Source organism: Tenrec ecaudatus, chromosome 9 (genome assembly GCF_050624435.1).
Source record: "Tenrec ecaudatus isolate mTenEca1 chromosome 9, mTenEca1.hap1, whole genome shotgun sequence".
Classification (NCBI taxonomy): Eukaryota; Metazoa; Chordata; class Mammalia; order Afrosoricida; family Tenrecidae; genus Tenrec; species Tenrec ecaudatus.
Genome location: NC_134538.1, coordinates 67,305,016 through 67,326,427, shown reverse-complemented (window position 1 = coordinate 67,326,427; position 21,412 = coordinate 67,305,016). Strand labels below are relative to the sequence as shown.

Here is a 21,412-nt window from a genome sequence, read left to right as displayed (position 1 = left end):
GGGGAGGGTATTGTTTATATCTCCACAGGGAAAGTGGGACCAGACTCCAACCCAGTGTCGCAAGGTGTGAATGCAATATCCCGGCATGGAGGAGGGAACCGGTGGAGAGGTCTGGGAGGCTGGCCCCAGCACCATAAATTAAGTGGATTCCTGCCCCTCCCCCGAAAAGAATTTGTTCCAAAGGACGACATTGACTGTGCAGCTCTGGGAGATGGACATATTTGATCAGAGCACACGGGAGCAGATGAAGGGGCAGGAGGAGAGAGTGGAGCACAGCCTGGCCCACCAGGCTGTGATGATGATGTTCCTGAGTAGAGCAGCCAGTCCACAGAGAGAACAACATGGCTGGCCCCACTATGAGACATGATGCCCCTCAGTGACTAAGGGCGATACAGGGGACAGCACCGGAGACACAGTGTGGGAATTGCACCTGACCTGATCCCACCACACCGAGGCAAATCACTGGGGGAGTGCAGCAGAACAGCAAGGGAATGGAGTGGCAAGGTCCCCAGGGAATGCTGAAAGTGGACTTTGGGGCCAGGGCGTGGTGCCACAACAGACTGGACTGGAAAACGCTCCTAAGGGCCAGCAAACGATACCTGAACTAACTACAAGCTTTTCTCTTGTGAACTGTTTTGTTCTGTTCTTTGTCAGTGGTTTGTTTTTGTTGTTTTGTTGTCTGGTTGTACACTGTTGCTTTGTTTTCCTCTGTCTAGTTTTCATGCGTGTTAGTGACTCCACAGGTCTGTCTGAATAGGACAGGCTGGATGAACTATCTGGAGGAAAAACAACGGGACCGACAGTTCTGGGGGGACTTGGGGTGGGGGGGTAGTGGGGGTTAGGAAGTGGTGTTAACAAACCCAGGGACAAGGGAAAAACATGGGACCCCAAATGGTAGAGAAGGGGGAGTGACAGGCCTGGTGGGAAATGATCAAGGGTAAGGTTGCTTAGAGAAGAGGTATACTCTAGCCCAGGTGGCGATGAAGCATGGTAGTAGGGCAGGAGGAAAGTCAAGGGAGATGGAGGAAAGAGCTAGGAGTCAAAGGGCATTCATGGAGGTCTAGACAAAGACATGTACATGCAAATATATATAGGAGGATGGAGAAATAGATCTATGTGTCTATATTTATAGGTCAAGTATTAAGGTGGCGGAAGGACCTTGGGCCTCTACTCAAACACTCCCTCAATGCATGAATACCGTCTTTTATTAAATTGGAACTCCATGATGCTCACTCTCCCGACACAATGGCTGGAGCCAAAGTGGGTGAACAAGTAAATGTGGTGAAGAAAGCTGATGGTGCCCGGCTATCAAAAGAGATAGTGACTGGGGTCTTAAAGGCTTGAAGATAAACAAGCGGCCATCTAGCTCAGAAGCAACAAAGTCCACATGGAAGAACACACCAGCCTGTGTGATCGAGTGGTCCTGAAGGGATCAGTTACCAGGCATCAAAGAACAAAAAATCATATCATTGACTGCACACCTCCATGATAGGATCGCTGAAGACAAGTGGGTGCATAAGCAAATGTGGTGAAGAAAGCTGATTGTGCCCGGCTATTAAAAGAGATAGTGTCTGGGGTCTTAAAGGCTTGAAGGTGAACAAGCGGCCATCTAGCTCAGAAGCAAATAAGCCCACATGGAAGAAGCACACCGGCCAGTGCGATCACGAGGTGCCCAAGGGACCAGGTATAAGGCATCATGCAAAAAAAAAAAAGATATAAGTGTGTGTATGTATGTGTATATATGTGTATATGTATATATGTATGTGTATATATGTATATATATATCATATTAAATGAAGGGGGAAGTGCAGAGTGGAGACCCAAGGCCCAAGTGTCGACCAATGGAGATCCCCTCATAGAGGGGTTTAGGAGAGGAGATGGGTTAATTAGGGTGTGAGGTAGTATCGATGAAGAACACAGCTTTCCCCCAGATCCTGGATGCTTCCTCCCCCCAACTACCATGATCCGAATTCTACCTTGCAGGGCTAGATAGGACAGAGGCTGTACACTGGTGCATATGAGGGTTGGAGGTACAGGGATTCCAGGGTGGATGATACCTTCAGGACCAAGGGTGTGAGGGACGATGCTGGGAGAGTGGAGGGTGAGTGGGTTGGAAAGGGGGAACTGATTACAAGGATCCACATGTGACCTCTTCCCTGGGAGAGGGACAGCAGAGAAGGGGGGAAGGGAGACTCTGGATAGGGCAAGATATGACAAAATAACGATGTATAAATTACCAAGGGCATATGAGGGAGGGGGGAATGGGGAGGGAGGGGGAAAAAAAAAGAGGACCTGATGCAAGGGGCTTAAGTGGAGAGCAAATGCCTTGAGAATGATTGGGGCAGGGAATGTATGGATGTGCTTTATACAATTGATGTATGTATATGTATGAACTGTGAAAAGAATTGTATGAGCCCCAATAAATTGTTAAAAAAAAAAGAAAAAAAATAGATATATGTGTGTATAGGTATATATGTATGCGCGTATATATATATATATATATATATATATATATACCATATTGAATGAAGGGGGAAGTGAAGAGTGGAGACCCAAGGCCCAAGTGTCGGCCAATGGAGATCCCCTCATAGAGGGGTTTAGGAGAGGAGATGGGTCAGTCAGGGTGCGAGGTAGTACCGATGAAGAACACAGCTTTCCCCCAGATCCTGGATGTTTTTCTTTCTTTCTTTCTTTCTTTCTTTCTTTCTTTCTTTCTTTCTTTCTTTCTTTCTTTCTTTCTTTCTTTCTTTCTTTCTTTCTTTCTAACATTAGGAGCTCTTACACATGTAATTACAACCCATTAGATCGAACATACATAGTTTAAAAAAATTTTATTTGAGGCTCTTACAGCTCTTATAACAATCCATAGAACAAAGCACATTTGTACATATGTCGCCATTATCATTTTCAAAACATTTTCTTTCTCCTTGAGCCCTCGATATTAGCTCCTCTTTTTTAACTTTCTCTCTACCACCTTCCCACTTTTTGAACCCTTAATAAATTATAATTTCATATCTTACACTGTTCACTGTTTCCTTTCACGTATGTTTTTTGTTCCCGTGGTGGTGGTGGTGGGGTTATATATCGATCATTGTGATCAGTTCCTCCCTTCTCGCCTTTCTACTCCTACCTGCCTCTACTGTCTTGATATCGATACTCCCATTACTGTTCCTGAAGGGATTATCTGTCCTGGACTCTATGAGATCAAGCATAATTGTACAATTGCTGCCAACATTATTTTCAATCCATTTTCCATCTTCTTGAACTCTTGATGCTACTCCCCTTTATCCCCTCCCTCGCCTGCCCCCTGAACTCTTAATACATATCATTATTATTGTAGTGTTTTGGCCATAACTTACACCTTCCAATAAATCCATTCACCTAAAATTCGGATGTTTGTACTCTTTGAGTGGGGCTACAGTCATATTTGCTGTCAGTTCTCCCTTCCCCTCCGCACCCACTTCCCATACCCTTCGGGGAACTCATTACTCCCATGACTGTGTCTGAGGGGTTTAGCTATCTTGGAATTGTGCAGCAAAATACCTTAATTGTACCAGTGCACATGCTGAGGTAGTTAGTTTTTTGTGCCAACCTGGCCGATAAACACATGTGAGTTAATTGAAAGGCAGAGGAATAAATGGCTCAGTGAGCCTTGGCTTTTTAGTTCTCTGATCTCTTGCTTTGTGATAGTCACACCAGGGTGCAGTTGCCTTAGCTAGTTCCCTACTTCAGCTTGCAAATCTGACTTCCTTCAAGACATCACCAAGAAGAAGCCACCTGGATCTACCCTGATGTAGCCCTGGGTGCTGGAGCAGCGTGTGGAGACCCCTGCCAGCAGAGATGCTTACACATTCACTGATTTGGCTTTCCTCCTGCAGTCAGCATCATTGGGTGTGTTTTGTGAGATGGAGGAGGACTTTGTGGATTGGTGTGGGACATATGGGTTACTGTTGGACGTGTGGGCTTGAGCAGCACTGGGTTAGGATGTTTTCTTGATGTGCGCTTATCCTTTATATAAAACTCTTATACATGAGTTTCTGTGGACTTGTTTCTCTAAAATACCCAGACTAATACATACATACACAGGTCAAGCAAGATTAGTGAAGTAAAACCAAGGCCATAAAATTGGGAGAAGAAATTTTTTTCTTTTAAAATCATTTTCTTTGGGGGCTCATACAGCTCTTATCACAATCCATACATCTATTGATTGTGTCAAGTACATTTGTACATTTGTTGCCGTTATCATTCACAAAACATTTTCTTTCTATTTGAGCCCTTGGTAGCAGCTCCTCACATTTTCCCCTCGCTCCCCGATCCTTCTTCCCTCATGAACCCTTGATAATTTATAAATTATTATTATTTTGTCATGTCTTTTCTGTGTCCATCCCCCAGGGAGGGGGCTATATGTAGATCCTTGTGATCTGTTTCTCATTTTTATCCCACCTTCCCCTTATTCCTGGTATCGCTACTGCTATTATTGGTACTGAGGGGTTCATCTGTCTTGGATTCCCTGTATTTCCAGCTATTATCTGTACCAATGTACATCCTCTGGTCTAGCCAGATTCGTAAGGTAAAATTGGGATCTTGATAGTAGGGTGGGTGGGGGAAGAAGCATTAAAGAACTAGAGGAAAGTTGTATGTTTCATCGTCGCTACACTGTACTCTGACTGCCTGGTCTCCCCATAACCCTTCTGTAAGGGTTGTCCAGTTGCCTACAGATGGGCTTTGGGTCGTCACTCCACACTCCCCCTTATTCACAATGATATGATTTTGTTGTTCTTTGATGTCTGATAGCTGATCCCATCGACACCTCGTGATCACACAGGCTTGTGTGCTTCTTCCAGGTGGGCTTTGTTGCTTCTCACCTAGATGTCTGCTTGTTCATGTTCAATCCTTTAAGACCCCAGATGCTATATCTTTTGATAGCTGGCTCCATCAATTTTCTTCACCACATTTACTTATGCCCCACGTTGTCTTCAGTGATCCTGTTGGGAATATGAGCATCATGGAATTCCAATTTAATAGAACAAAGTGTACTTGCATTGAAGGAGTACTTGAGTAGAGGCCAATGTCCATCTGCTACCTTAATACTAAACTTATAAATATATGCACATAGATCTATTTCCCCATCCTCATATATTAATATATTTACATATATACATGCCTGTATTTAGACCTCTATAAATGTTCTTTGCCTCCTAGTCTTTCCTATATTTCCTTTTACTTATCTCTTGTCCCACTATCATGCTCAGCCTAGGGTTTCAGTAATTCCTCTCAGATACATTGCCCTTAATCAAACCCTACCAGGCCTCCTAAACTCTCTTCGCTATCGATTTTGGATCACCTGTGTTTCCCTTGTCCCAGGGTTTGTTAATACCCATTTCCTAACCCCCGCTCCCCCCCTCCCGTGCTCCCCCCAAACGGTCCCGTTGTTTTCTACTCATTGTTTATCTCACCTATCTTATCTAGATAGAACTGCAGAGAGAATAGTATGCACAAGAAACAAGACAGAGCAAAACAAAGCAACAAAAGAAAATAAAAACAATAACAACAAAAACCCAATGATACAAAAAAGAAAAGCCTGTAAATAGTTTAAGGTCTGCTTGTTGACCTTTAGGAGTGTTTTCTGGTTGAATCTGATGTGGTGCCACACCTATGCCCCAAAGTTTATTTTTGGTATTCCCTCTGGAACACATTTGCTCTGCTCCCCTTGTTCTTATGTTGTAAGTCCTTAGTGTTTTGCCTTGGTGTGGTGGGGTCAGATCGGGTGCAGTTCCTGCCCTGTGTCTCCAGTGTTGACCCCCGTAGGGCTATGGGTCAGTGAGGGATGTCGACTCTTGTAGTGGGGCTGCTCGGATCAGCAATAGTGTCCTCAATGCTTGGTGGACCAGGATGTGCTCCACTCTCTCTTCCTCCCTTTTCGTTTGCTCCTGTGTGCTCTCATCAGACATGTCCCTCTCCCTGAGCTGGAGCTTCAGTGCTGTCCTCTGAAGTAAATTCTTCTGTGGGGAGGGGTGGCTGTCCATGTAGTTGAGATTGGGGCTGGTCCCTCAGACCTCTCTATTGGTTCCCTGCTTCATGCTGGTATGATGCATTCACATCTTGGAACACTGGGTTGAAGTCTAGTTCCTCTTTCCCTGTGGTGATAAAAACAATACACTCCCCTTGGGTGGGTTAATGCCCTGTTCCCCTGATACCCATGTCTTTTTTTTTTCTTCTTTTTTCCCTGGGAGGAGGAAATTTTAAAGAACTAGAGGGTAGTTATGTATTTCATCACGGCTCTACAGTTCTCTGGATATATCATCCCTTCATGTGGTTCTTCTGTAAGGGACTGTCCAATTGTCTTACAGTCTCAACTTTGCCTATCCTTCTTTATGTCATTTTGATTATTTGTTTTTGAATGTCTGATACCTATTCCAGTTGACTCATGATTACACAGGGTGGTGTGCTTCTTCCATGTGGGCTTTGTTGCTTCCCTGCTAGATGTCTGCTTGTTTGACTTCAAGCCTTTAAGACCCTAGATGCTATGTCTTTTAATAGTATGGCACCATCAGTTTTATTCACCACATTTGCTTATACATCCATTTTGTCTTCAGTGATCATGTTGGGAAGGTATCATACATGGCCACGTTATTAGAACAAATCATTCTTGTTCTGAGGTAGGATTTAAGTAGATGTCCAAAGTGCATCTGCTTCCTTATTGTATGTACATATATATACACAGACATAGATAAATAGTCTATCTTTATATATTTGTATATTTACATTTTGTGTTAATCTGGGTAGACTAGAGAAACAAATTCATAAACACGCATATGTATATGAGAGAGTTTTACATAAAGGGTAATTGTACCTTCAGAAAGCATCCCAACACAGTCCAGTCCAAGCCCATCAGTCCGATGTTATTAGCCCATAAGTCTGATAACAATCTATAAAGTCCTCTTCAGACTCACAAAACACATGCAATGACATCTAGTGCAGGACGCTCACAGGCTAGTGAGTAGAAAGTCTTTGGATCCAGTGGCATTGGAAGCATCTCAGCACTGGCAGGGGTCTCCACGTGGCTCCTCCAGTTCCCAGGGCACCGGGTCTATCATTGCAGTGCCGTGTATCTTGTCAGTAGAGAGTCTCCAAGGGAGAGTAGAGAGAGAGAAATGTCTCCCACCTCCGAGGAGGAATTCCAGGAGTTACCCAGAATTCTCAGGAGAAGGCTACTCCCACACAGAGGTCTAATTGGCTATGACCTCATTGACAGACTAGACTGCATCCTTCACTTTTAATCCTCTCAAGTCCCAAATTGACACCAGATTATGTAACTACCACACATGTATACATACCTATATTTATACCTGTATATAATTTTAATACTTTGTTTCATCTATTTCTTTTTTTCCTTCCTCCTGCTCCACTATCATGTTCACCCACTATTCACCTCTCAGTAATTCCTCTCTGGTACATCTCAATTAATCAAACATCACCAGGGACCCTATTTTAGACACTGTGCTGTTCCCTTGTCCCTGGCATATTGGCATAGCCATGTTTTTGTAGGGGGAGAGAGGTTTAAGAAATTGAGTGTCAACAGGTAATTATAAACTATTACACAGCTAATTATGGTTCTCTGCAAGAATCCCTGATAGGGCAACATGCTTAGCTGTCAACTGAAAGGTGTTTCCAATAATATGGCTCTCAGGTCACTTCAGAATGGTGTAATTGCCCCACAACTTTCACATCATTTACATGCTCTATGAGTCAGAACTGACTCTTTGACAATAAGGTTTTTTTGTTTTTTTTTTTTAGTTTTTGATTTGACAATACCTTTGCACAAGATTGTGATTCTCTGGTATCTGAGGGACAGCTAGATGATTCATCTCAGATCTAAAGTTCTGTGTGGCAGCCCACATAATGATACAGGATACAATCAGATTTTGATAGGTAGCATATGTTTAGATTAAAAAAACAACATTGCACACATCTTCTCACTTTGACAAGATTTACACCCAAAGCACTTAGTAGCTTTCGGTAATTTAATAAAGAGTGAGTTTTATTGTTTATTTCCCATTTTCTTATTTTATTGCACTGAATTGCTTGTGTAGATAGAAAGCATGAAAATTAATGGCAAATGATGAGTTTTTTGTTGTTGCCTTTGTTACTGTCTTTCTCATTTACTTTCATAATAATGCGACAGATGCCTCCGACACTTAGGTTAAATTGGAAAGTGAATTCCTATTTTATTTATTACACATGAACTTAAACATGTAATGCTGAGGTTTTGTTTTTCCTCTCTGAGCTTTCAGAGAAAGGCATTTAATCTTGAATTATCATTTCAAAGGGGATCTTGCATGAGAAGGAAATAAAATGGGCATGGTGAATCTATAATTACTGTCAATATATACATTTTTTGTTTCAGTGAATAATAGAATTGAAAAGAACTTGAATGAATCCTTCAGGTTTCTTTTGACGATCTTCTCTTATTTACCATAAGCCCAGAAATTAAAAAAGAGTTCCTGTTGATCCCTGGAATGCCGTCTAGTGCTATTAATTTTCTAGGAATATTAAACTAAGATCACTTGTGAAATTAGGAATAAAGTTTCTTTCATGATTTCTACTGCTTGCTGGAATGAAAGCAACATACTATTATAGATAAAACTTCAGCGGATTTAGAGAGCATGCATTGAAGAGAGGTCCTTCTTTAGTTTTCCCATTCCTAACTTAGGATGGTCCAGATCTCTGTACAATAGAACATTTAAAGTGTTTTTGGTGTGCACTGCATGTTTTATTTGATGTATGATCACTTTTAAAAAATTCTTTTGTTAATTGAGGGTTTTGTTCATTTGTTTGGTCTCAATAGCTGGCTAGTCTGGGTAGGGAGCTAGGCCAGGATTGTTGTCACCGAGATGAGCTGCTTGTGTGGGCATCTGTCAATTATCACTACTCTGGTGGTGCTCAAGCTTATTTGTGTCTTGACAACCTAGGGCCAGATACCAGAGGATTGCTAGAAGCAGCTCTGGCAAGCATAAAAATGATAGCAGCTTCATGATAATTATACTTTTCTTTTGCATGGCTGCCTAGCTGTATTACCATAATACCTTTCCATCCTAGAGGCCAAATAAGATAGCTATCCAAGCTGCTCAATGCATCTCCACAAATTACATTACAGTGACTACCTTTTCCAATTTGTTTTCTGTTCATAATTACCCCTCTTTTCTTCCCAGTCTATTCTGTTCTTTCACAAACAAGGAAAATATTTCTCTAGATAACTTTAAAATATAGAATATTGAAAACTATGTATTTTTTGTTCTTTATCATCATATATTTTTCCTATTTTCAAATTTGGATTTTAAGTAATATGTTTTATTTATTTAAATTAATACTGTAAAGTAATAAGTTTTAATAGATGTCATTGTGCACTAAATATATGATGATGATGATAATAAAATTTAGTGAGTATCTACTGCATTCTGGAAAGTATACTATTTGATGTACTTCACATAATTTCTTTTAATCCTTGTCAGCTCCCTAAGGGAGGTGCCTCAGATAAGGAAACAGAGACAGAGAAAGGTAAAATACCTACTTGAAGTATTTTCAGGTAGCAATTAGTGAAGCAGATAATTGAATCTAGGTAGTCTAGACTTTGGAACCATGAACTTAACTAATTAAAAGCAGTTCATAGATTTTGTTTTAAATATACCCTTCTTTCTGGGTGTCTTCTCAGATAATAAACAATATTCTTTTGCCTGATGTTAAGTAAATTGTTTGAAGGTTCTTGTTTCATTAAATGAAAGTGCGCTGAGCTTGCCTGTCAATGTGTTGTACTGTGGTGGCGTATGCTTTGCTTGATGCTGGAAGCTATGTCATCAGCTTCAAATACCAGCAGGCTACCCATGATGATCAGGCGTATGCGAAGCTGCCCCCGTAAGACAGATTATGAAGAAGGAACAGGCAGTGTGCTTCTGAAAAATTAGCTGCGTTATTCTTTGAAGGATTTCCTGAAGTCAATGATCTGACAGTCCTCCTTGCATGTGGCCTTTGGGAAGAAGTATCCATTAACTTTACATTTCACTTAGCAGCTATCTTTGAAAAAGCCGCAATTGGTTGGGCATCTATGCAGAGTGCTGACTATGTGATCTCTGCCGTCGGGGGAATGTCAGTAGCAGAGATGGACCAGCTCTCCTAGCATACTTGATCTCTTCATAGTTTATGTGTCTCATTGTGGAAGCCCATTCTTATCTGTCAGTGTGTTGGCCTGTGTGTTGCCGCAATGATGAAAGCTATACTATGGTATTTTAAATACCAATAGCGCCACCTACAGTGAACAGGTTTCAGTGGAGCTTTCATACTAGAATAAACTAAGAAGAAGGAAAAAGCGATTCACTTCTGAAAATTAGTCATATGAATAGTCATGTCAGATTGTCTAATATGGTGTCTCAGGATAAAGCCCTCAGGTTGGAAGGCACTCAAAATATGTTTGGGGATGAGCTGCCTTCTCAAAGTACAGTCAATCTTAATTTGACTACGTGGATGGAACAAAGATTTTGGAACCTCCATTTGCTAATGGGTAATGATTCAAAATGAGAAGAAATAGGTTCCAACTCCATTAATATTAAGAATGTGCAATGTATGAAGTAGGAATCTAGTAAGATAATAAGTTACTAAAATGAAATAGAGCACACAAGGATCATTATTCTAGGCATTAGTGAGCTGAAATGGGCTTACATTGGCCAGTTTGAATTAAAAAATGATTTGTTTTACTATGCTGAGAATGACAAATAGAAGAAGGGATCAAATTTACCATCAAACGTACATTTCAAGATCTATCTTGAAATTCAATGCTGTCTTTGATAGATAATACCTATATACCTAGAAGAAATACTAGTTAATAAAACTATTATTCAAATCTATGCACCAACCATTCATGACAGTGGTGAAGACATTGAAGACCATGCACAAGCATGCAATCAAGATGCATTGATACTTATTGGTATTTGGAATGTGAAAGTTGGAAACATACAGGAAGGAAAAGTAGTTGGAATATATGGTCTTGCTTATAAAAGGAAACTGGAGATCTCATGATTGAATTTTGCAAGATCAATGACCTATTCGTTGCAAATACCATTAAAAATATAAACAGTGATTTGCATGTGGACCTCACTAGATGTAACACACAGATATCAAATTTACTACATCTGTGAGAAGTTCAATGTCATCAGCCAAAACAAGGCCAGAGATTGACTGTGGAAGAAACTGCTCCTACATAAGTTTAGGTTGAAGCAAAAGAAATGAAAGCAATTATAGGAGAGGCAAACTACAACCTTGAGTATGTCTTAAGAACAGATTTGACACATTGAGCATTACTGACTGAAGACCAGATGAGATGTGGGAAGACATCAAGAGCATCATATATGAAGAAAGCAAAAGGCCATTAAAAAAACAAACAAGTGATGTCACAAACTTGCTCTAGAATGTAGGCTAGCTAAAATGAATTGAAGAATGGAAGTTGTTGCTGATCATCAAATTTTAAATGGCAGCTCGAGAAGACAAAATATTATAATGAAATGTGCAAATATCGGGTTAGAAAAGAAAAAGGAAGAAAATTCCCAATCTCAAACTAAGAGAACTGAAGAAAAACTAAGCCTGTGTTATAATATTGAAGGATTCTATGAGCAAAATCGAAGGCCCTGGTTTGCATAGTGGGTTATGCACTGAGCTCCTAGCTGCATGGTCAGCAGTTTGAAACCACCAGCTGCTTCACAACAGAAAGGTAAGGCTTTTTAGTTCTGCACAGATACACAATATCAGAAACCCATAGGAGCATTTCTACTCTGTTTTGTAAGGGCCACTATGAATTGGAGTCGACTCGATGGCACACAATGACAATGGAAAAAATATTTAACCCTGCAGGAAGCAATAAAAGAACATGGAAGGGAGAGACAGTGTTCCTGTATCAAATTCAATCATTCAGCAGGTAGCATGTGCTCATGAACCTGTGATACTGAAGGAAGAAGTCCAAGCTGTACTGAAGGCATTACTGAAAAGCAAGACTCCAGGATTTGACAGAACACTAATTGAATTGTTTCAGTGAACCAATGCAGTGCTGAAAGCACTCACTCGTTTATGCCAAGAAATCTGGAAGACAGTTACCTGGACAATTGGTTGAAGAGATCTCTGTATATGTCCATTCCAAAGAAAGGGGTTTCAACAGAATGTAGGAATTATTGAATGGTGTCATTAATATCAGATATCAGTAAAATTTTTCTGAATTAAAATATTGCTATAGCAGTATATATACCATGAACTGCTAAAATTTTGTTAGCTTCAGAAAAGGACATGGCACACAGACTAGCACGGCTGAAATCACATGTATTTTGTTTGAAAACAGAAAATAGAATGATATCGACTTATGTTAACTTGGATTATGTAAGGGCGTTTGTTTGGATCATAACAAATTAACATAGCAGAGAATGTGAATTCTAGAACAATTTATTGTGCTTATTTGGAACATGTACATAAACCAAGAGGCAGTTCAACCAGAACAAGGATACACTACATTACTACATGATTTAAAATCAGGAAATGTATGTGTCAGGATTGTAGCATTTCATCATATTCAATATGTATGTTGAGCACATAAGCTAAGAAGCTGAAATACATGAAGAAGGTAGGGTCAGGATTGGCAGAAGGCATATTAACAAGCTGAGACTTGCAGAATACACACTCTTTCTTGCTGAAAGTGGAAAGAACTTGAAGCATTTACTGCTAAAGATAAAAGATTGTAGCCTTTAGTGTTCATTACAACTCAATGGAAGGAAAAAAATTCACGTAAATAGACAGCATCATGATAAATGGAGAAAAGATTGAAGTGGTCAAGGATTTCATTTTACATATAATTCATTTACCATATATTTTAATACCTTAAACATATGAAATAGAATTGTGCAGTCATCACCACAAGCAATTTAAGTACTTTAAACTCTTTTGGTACTCATTATCTTTTCACAGCTAGGTACCATCAGCTTTCTTCACTACTTTTGTTTATGCACCCATTTGTCTTCAGCAATCATATTAGGAAGGTGAGCACACAATGGTGTAATATTTTTGTTCTTTGATGTGTGATACCTGATCCCTTTGACACCTCATGATCACACAGGCTGGTGTGCTTCTTCCATGTGGGCTTTGTTGCTTCTGAGCTAGATAAATGGCTGCTTGTTTACCTTCAAGTCTTTAAGACCCTAGAAACAATATTTTTTATAGCCGGGCTCCATCAGCTTTCTTTATCACATTTGCTTATGCACCCACTTTGTCTTCAGCAATCATGTTGGGAAGGTGAGAATCACTTAATACCAGTTTAATTCAACAAAGTATTCTTGCATTGAGGGAGTACTTGGGTGGAGGCCCAATGTCCATCTGCTACTTTAATACTAAACCTATAAATATATGCACATAGATCTATTTCCCCATCCTCATATGTAAATATATTTGCATATGTACATTCCTTTATTTAGACCTCTAAAAATGCCCTTTGCCTCCTAGTTCTTTCCTCTATTTCCTTTTACTTTCCTCTTGTCCCACTATCATGCTTCAGCCTTCATTTGGTTTCAGTAATTCCTCTTAGTTACATTACCCTTGATCATGCCTTACCAGGCCTCCTACACCCTCCTCATCACCAATTTAGATTACTTGTTCCCTTGTCCCTGGGTTTCTTAGCACCACTTTTTTGGTACTCATTATTAGCTCTACATTACCTTCCAACCTCTCTCCTGCCATATAATTAATTAATTAACACCTGACCTATTAATCAATTTACTGTCTCTATCGACTTACCTATTCTGGATTTCATCCAAAACATACAAAAACAAACAACAACAAAACACCCAACAGCAAGATCTCCTATGAGAACAAAAAACAAAACCACCCAACAGAAATAATAAAATAAAACAAAATACCCAACAGCAATAACAAAATAAAACAAAGAAAACACTCAATTGAAAAGTAGAAAAATAATAAAAACTAGAACAAATTAAAAATGGTTCAAAAGGGAGAACAAATGATAAGGTGTTAAATTTTAACTTAACTACACTTTATAGTCCACTTTCCAATGCACTCTGTCTGGTATCAAGACTAATCACATCTGGTCAGAAGGCATTCCCGAGAGGCTTAATCTACTTGGGGACTCTGCAAATGGATTTTTGGTTTCATTGTCAGCCATACCCTTTTGCAAACCATGTGCTTAGAATTTAAGCTTTAATACCATTCTCTCCTCTGTTCTTGTCTTTTATTATTTACAATCCCTGGATCATACAGGCTGGTGTGCTTCTTCCATGTGAACTTAGCCAAAACCTCACTTAGATGGCTGTCTATTTTAAGACAAGCCTTTAAAATCCCAGATGCTGCTCTTTCTGATAGCCAGACGCCATCTGATTTCTTCACTACCTTTTACTATAGCATCCATATCTTAGATTAAGTGTAAGCTCAAAATCCATTCATATACCTCTGGCTTATATATGCCCCAGGTCCACTATAGAGACATTATTTTATTGGGGAGCATTATAAACCATTTCCTAAGGATATATGACAATTCAATTGATAATATCCTTAATGTAGCAAATGATGTAGTGTTTAAAATGCTGTTGAGAAAAGGAAAGCATACATGTATAGGACAGCTTTCTAGACCAAAATATATGGATTGTTGACTTGTACAGATTAAAACTTAAATCACCGTGAATGAGGGGGAGTGCGTGATGGGGACCCAATGCCCATCTGTAGAAAGCTGGACATCCCTTGCAGAGGGGTAGTGAGGAGGAGATGAGTCACTCAGGGTTCAGTGTAGCAACAATGAAACTCAAAACCTTCCTCTAGTTCTTGAACGCTTCCTCCCCTCCCAATTATCATGACCCCAATTCTACCTTGTGGACCTGGTTAGACTAGAGGATGTACAGCGGTGCAGTAGGGAATGTAGGACGGAAGAATCCCTCAGGACCAGCGGTGGTAGTGGCGACACCGGGAGGGAAGGGGGTGTAGATAGGGAGAACCGATCTTGGGGATCTATGTGTAACCTCCTCTCTGGGAGATGGGCAATGGGAAGGTGGGTTAGGGGAGATGCCGGGCAGTGTAAGATAAGATAAAATAATTATTTATAAACTATTAAGGGTGCAGGGGAAGTGGGGAGGGAGGAGGAGGGAAAAAAGGAAACCAAGCTGATTCCAGGAACCCAAGTGGAAGGCGAATTTTGAGAATGACGAGTGCAACGAATGTATAAGGGTGCTTTGCTCAATTGATGTATGTATGGATTGTGATAAGAGTTGTATGAGCCCCAATAAAAAGAGTTATTAATAAAAAACGATTACAGCCTTGGAAACACTTTGGGGCAATTCTAATCTGCCCTATAGAATTACTATGTGTAGAAATGACTATTTAAAAAAATAGTAATAAATCCAGTTGTAAGAAGCTAAAAAAAAAACTTAAGTGACTGGACAGTATGCAAACAATGAGGGTTGAAGATGGGTCAGATGCACATTCACAGAGGCAGAACTATGCCTTCTGTGCTAAGTCATGCTATAAAAAAAGAATAAAGTATGAAAATAGCAAATATATGGTAGTCTTGTGTTACCATTTATTAGGGACCCTGAACCCAAGAGCTGTGAATAACATTCCAGTGACTTCCAAATCCACCGCCTTGGGATAGTAGTGATGTCCTGCTTCTCACAATAGGGTGTTTCAGCTTTAAATCCAAGAGATTATTTCAGTTCCTTTAATCTGCAAAAGGAGTGTTTAAAGCAAAGTCTAATTAACTTAGTGGGGTTTCCAATTTGCATTATTATTATGTGGCCTATTAAGGATCTTGTGCACCTTGAACGGACGCAGTCTAAAGTCCTGGTCCTCCATAGAACGTGGCCTGGGTCACAAAGGGTTGGATAGAAACTAGGTCAAAAGTGCCCAATTAGAAACATATTACTAGGCATATTTTCCCCTTGGGGGTCTATATAGATAAATAATATTAAGCATTTTCCTCCCATTAGGTTGCCCACTAACAGAAATGAAATCACCTTCTCTGAGACAGACATGTTCTCTACTCAGACACCCCTGCACTTGAATTTCCATTAAGGTTCACTGACCACTCTTGTAAAAATGTCTGTTGATTTGGGGTGACCATAAAAATACTATATGGCAGGAACTGACTGGTCTTTTATTTCTACCCAGCATGAGAAACTGACCGCAGCTGAAGTGAGGCAACCTCTGTCAAACTGTTCATTAAGGTGCACAAACAAGGTGACATATGGATTATTTAGGCTGGCACACCACCTTGTTGCTTGCGACACCGGATTAGAAGGTTACATAACCTGAGACCAGAAGCCTTGATGTTTATCCTCATAGTAGTGGTCTCATCAAATATCTCTCCTTTAGTGATTAATGAACTTCACTTAGCATAGTGGTTCCCAGGTCCCACATGCTATGAGGTACTTTGTGTTTTCATCACTTTTTTAGAGATGCGTAGTCTTCCATTGTGTGTTTGTACCAAAGTTTCTTTATCCATCCATTTACTGATGAGCATTTGGGTTGTTTCCAGTTTCCTGCTATTGTCAGCTGGGTTGTGATGAGCATGGGGGAGCGTGCATCTGTACCTGTTTTCATTTGCCTCATATAAACGTGAAAGCTGAACAATGAATAAGTAAGAACAAAGAACTGATACGTGAATTATGATTGGGTGAAGAATATTGAAAGTTCCACGGGGGAAAAGAAAGTAAGGTAAAATGGACTGCCAGAGAACCAACAAATCTCTCTTAGAAGTACAGCCAGAATGCTCCTGAGAAGCAAGGATGGTAAGCATTTGTTTCTGTGCTTTGGACAGCTTATTAGGAGAGGAAAAGGACATAATACTTGGTGTAGTAGAGGGTCAGTGAAAGAGAAAATTCCTGAAGGAGATGGGTCGGAAAGTGACTGCCACATGTCTGAAACACAACAATTGTGAGGGCAGTGCAGGACCTTGAAGTGCCTTGTTCCTTTGTACATAGAGTTGCTGTGAGTCCAAATGACTCAATGCCACTTAAGAACAATGACAATGCATTGTGGTTGAAAGATGGGCTTGGTAGTGAAATAGTGATTTATCTGCATTGAATGTAATCCAATTAAGATTTAGCTGATGAGGAAAATGAATTCTATTTTATGCATCATTTGAAATAAAATAGGGATCCTAAAATAAACCAAGAAATTGGAGACCAATCTTTATGAAAATAAAATATCTAATTCTTATGATTCATGGTTTCCCTTTGATATTTAAGAGGAAGAGAATGAGTTTAAAGATCCAATATTGGTCTGAATTTTGCAGGGCAGACGGTTGTGTTAGAAAAATGGAAACTGAATGGTGAACATTAATTTCTTGTTTTTAGGAGATTAGGGTGGTTTATGGTAACAGGATTTTATTCTTTCACAGTTTTGGAGGACAGAAGTGTGAATTCAAGATATTGGCAGGGCCATATTCCTGATTTCTCTGAAAAGCTTCTTCCTTCTTTCAGTTTCTGGAAGCCCTGGGTGTGCTTGGGTCCTGGAGGCATCGCTCTCATCTCTGTCTCCACCATCATGTGACACCTTCAGTAGAGCCTCAGCTTAACTCATTGCATTTGCAAAGTAAAGGATCCCAGGGTTAAAAAAAAAAAGGATACTAGGGTTTAAAACATAACTTTTTGATGGGGATAAATAAACCCATATCGGCTATCGTGCTGGGGGAAATTTTCTTCTGATAATTTTTCTCTTGCCATTTTGTTCAGTTTCCTCTCCTGTGTCTAATTCTATTTTCCATCCAGCTGTTAAACTTACCCGTACTCCCCAATTCCCACCAATTTATTTGGCAGAGCAATTTCACGGTGTCTATGTTTACTACCTTCTTCCCCACCTCTGCCAGGGGAATCAGCTACCTGAGTTTTAGGATTCTAGTCTCTAATAATCATCCTTATTCTTAGATTCTTTTTTTTCATTATTTAGAGAATACTTTATTAATTTCTGTAATCAAACCAATGTAGATAAGACCTTACATATTTAATACAGTGCGTTACCCCTGTACAAATGGAAAAAATTAAGTTTAACGTTTCTAGACCAATATGGCTAATTTCTGTACAATGCCAACACAACACGGTACAACTGGGATATTTTTCCAAAGTTGGCAGCACAGCTAAAGTTTCCAAAAAATTAAATTATATATATATGTATATATATGTATATAAAAAGACCAATCACAGTGTTATGCATCAATAGCAGCAATAGCTTTTCCAGGTTCTGCAGTCATCTGAACAAAAATTATAGAGACATCCAGCATACTCCATTAAAAAAAAACAAAAGGGAAAAAATACAAAACAAAACCTCAGAAAACTGCAAAGTTCTTAACTGTTGTGGTACTTGGCACCATTTTTTAAAAATTAGCTTCTCAATCATCATTGGAAAGAAAACATTCTAGAACAACATAATTAAAAACAGTTCTGATATAGCATGCCATAAAGCAGGTACAAGATATTTTACATTCACAGAGGTATGATACAGTACAGTCCTACATCTGTAATACTAGAGGATACAATTAAAAAGGCATTATTTGAGACTTGATTCTACTTTTCCAGCAGAGGGCCCAAGAATGGTGTGACACAGCTCGGTACAGAAGTGCACCTTCTTAGATGGGAGCTCCTGTCACTGAAGATTCTTAAGGAGTCTCATAGTTTCTCTACTTCTTTCCCTTCCAGAGTTATCTCTCTACTATTTCTTATGATCAGCCCCTATTGCATGCACTTCTAGGACACTTCCTCATTGAGTTTATATTCTAGTGGGGGAAGGTGAGTAATGAACAAATAAATTTAATAGAGGGCAATGCGAAATGTTTTGCGAAAAGTAGAGTGGAACTATTCAGAAGTGTTGTCTTATAAAGATGGGACAGTCAGGCAAGTTCACTCCGATTATGTGATATTTCAGCAGAAATTTCATTGAGTGGGCAAGGCATGATGTATACAGAGGAAGAGATTTCCAGGCATGGTGAACAGCAAGTGCAAAGACCCTGGCATTTGCTGGGTTCTCTAGAAAGCTGAGGAGGAGATGGAGTTAGACGGGTGAAGGGCTTATTGGAGAGTGATACCTGTGAGAAAGGACAGACATGGGACCATTGGATTTGCACATTGACCTGACAGTTTTGCTAGTCCAGGGGAGTTCCAGAGAGATTCCAAGGAGAGCTGCTGCCACATTCCTTCTTGAGTGGAGGGAATGCCTAGGCCTTTCTGTCCCCACTTTACTTAGTCATTTGACCTGAGAATCATGAGATTCTGTTGAGCCCACAGCTGGTCAGATTGCTAGGTAAGCCCACTTGTATGTGGGCAGCATGTTCTTTCTTGAAGGGGATCTAGTTGTACTTTGGACTCTCTTCCTGCCACAGACCCTAAAACAGAATTCAGCTTCGTGTGTTCAAGACTGAAGAGTTGATACAACTAGCGAAGCATGAGGTAAACTGATAAGGAGTGAGGCTGGAGAGGTAGCCAAGGACAAGAAAGGCACTTGTGGCCTGGGGTAAGACACTGAACTTTATTAGTGGTAGAAAGGTGTTAGGGGGTTTTGTGTAGGGATTTTGCATTTGTTTTACATTTCAAAAGGATTACCCTGACTCTTACTATTGCCCATCTTTTCCCTAACTCATTGTATTGGTTTATCTGTGCCCACATGGCTAACCACTCCATAATTTAAGTGGCTTACAATAACAACAGCTGTTTTTCTCAGAAGTCTATGGGTTGGTTGGGCCATTCTCCTGGGTTCACTTGGGCTTATTTGTGTGCCTGCAGATAATGGTTTGGCTCTTGATCTGCTAAGATGGCTTCCTAGCGTGGTACTAAGGGTTTTTAGTTTTACTGTCTTTTCATTGGATCAGGTCAAATTGACTGGGTTATACAGTAAGTATAAGGTAGAAACATTGTGAAAGAAAGAACATTTTTTGGTAGTAGATGGTGCTTAAAACAATATGAAAACTTCTATACTCTTCCTTCTGAAAATTAGTAACAAAACCTCACATTCCACCTTTGTTTTTCAGGTACTGACAATATGAAGCCATTGGAAGGCTTAAAAATTCTGGATCTAACAAGGTTTGTATTGATTTAAGTAGGTTTTGGAGATAGATTTTTTCCCCCTTCTCTTTAAAACATTTAATGTTGAATTATGAAAAGATCTTCATATGCTTTTCAAGATTTTAGAAAAGAATAAAATTCTGTACTCTCATTAGTCTCAGAGCTAATAATATAATCTGTTAACTTCTTTCTAATCTACATATTTACATATGGTTTTACAAAACAGAATATGGAATCCTATTGAAGTTAGTTTTATTCACATTTTAAGTATAATATACCTTAAAGATTTTCCCATGTTATTCAAAATTCAACAAAAACAAAAGATGATATTGTATTTTATAGATGTAAAAATTATATAATCACCTCCAGTATTTTATGATTAAAAACTAGACTTCAGTGAACTTTTATGCACATAAATGCTTGCTTTGATTTCTGATTACATCCTCATACCTTAGAAGTAAAATTATTAGATTGAAAAGGATATACTTTGATTAAAGTACTTTTTATAACAGTTTTACTATTGTACTTCTTTATAGTATATTGTGTTCACTTTTCTCGGTTGATGAAATTTTTGTGTATGTGTTGAACTTTTAAGAAAAGAATGAACAGTTATTCAAGATTATAATTAATTTGTCATTGTTAATATTATAGAGTATTGGCGGGACCTTTTGCTACAATGAATTTAGGAGATCTTGGAGCAGAAGTTATAAAAGTGGAAAGACCAGGTAAAGCTATTGTTTCATTAAAAAAATAGAAACAAGCTATTAAATTAGGGGGTTCAAAAATTCATAAAAATTGGAATGAAAAGATACAGAATCTCACCACAAGCTTTTAAAGCTTCCTTATATTTTAAGGGAACCCTGCTCTTGTAGTGGTTACATGTTGGGCTGCGATCTGCAAGGTCAGCAGTTCTAAACCACTAGCTTGCTCCTTGGGAGCAAGATGTGACTTTCTTGGAAAGTCGCAGGGGCAGACCTATCCTATCCTGTAGACTCACTTTGAGTTGATATCAACTCAATGTCAGGGAGTTGGCTTTGGTTCTGGTTATATGGTAAGTAATTCTTTAAGTACCCAGGATTCGTGTTCTTGTATGTGGAAGACGAAGAGAACTGAAACAAACACATTCTTTCATCTTCTCTCTTTCTAATTCTTCTCTAAGCCTGAAAACTACCAATTGCTGTCAGATGGATTCTGACTCAGGGTGACCTAATGGTTGTCACAACAGAACTTTTCTCCGTATCTTTTTCAATGGCTGATTTTTCAGAAGGGACTCACCTGCCCTTTCTTCAGAGGCGTATCTAGTTAAGCTCTCCCAGCCAACCTTTTAGTTAGCA

The 21,412-nt window shown here is 39.5% G+C and overlaps 1 protein-coding gene across 3 annotated transcripts in view; it reads left to right on the top strand.

The window, feature by feature from the left end:
- The window catches only part of SUGCT (succinyl-CoA:glutarate-CoA transferase), an 880,365-nt gene that overhangs the window by 39,530 nt on the left and 819,423 nt on the right, over positions 1–21,412 (top strand). For all 3 annotated transcript variants that reach the window (XM_075558176.1, XM_075558175.1, XM_075558177.1), the window contains exons 2-3: positions 20,045–20,096; positions 20,730–20,803. In XM_075558176.1, coding sequence (XP_075414291.1) covers positions 20,045–20,096; positions 20,730–20,803 — 126 coding nt within the window. The remainder of the gene's footprint in view (positions 1–20,044; positions 20,097–20,729; positions 20,804–21,412) is intronic.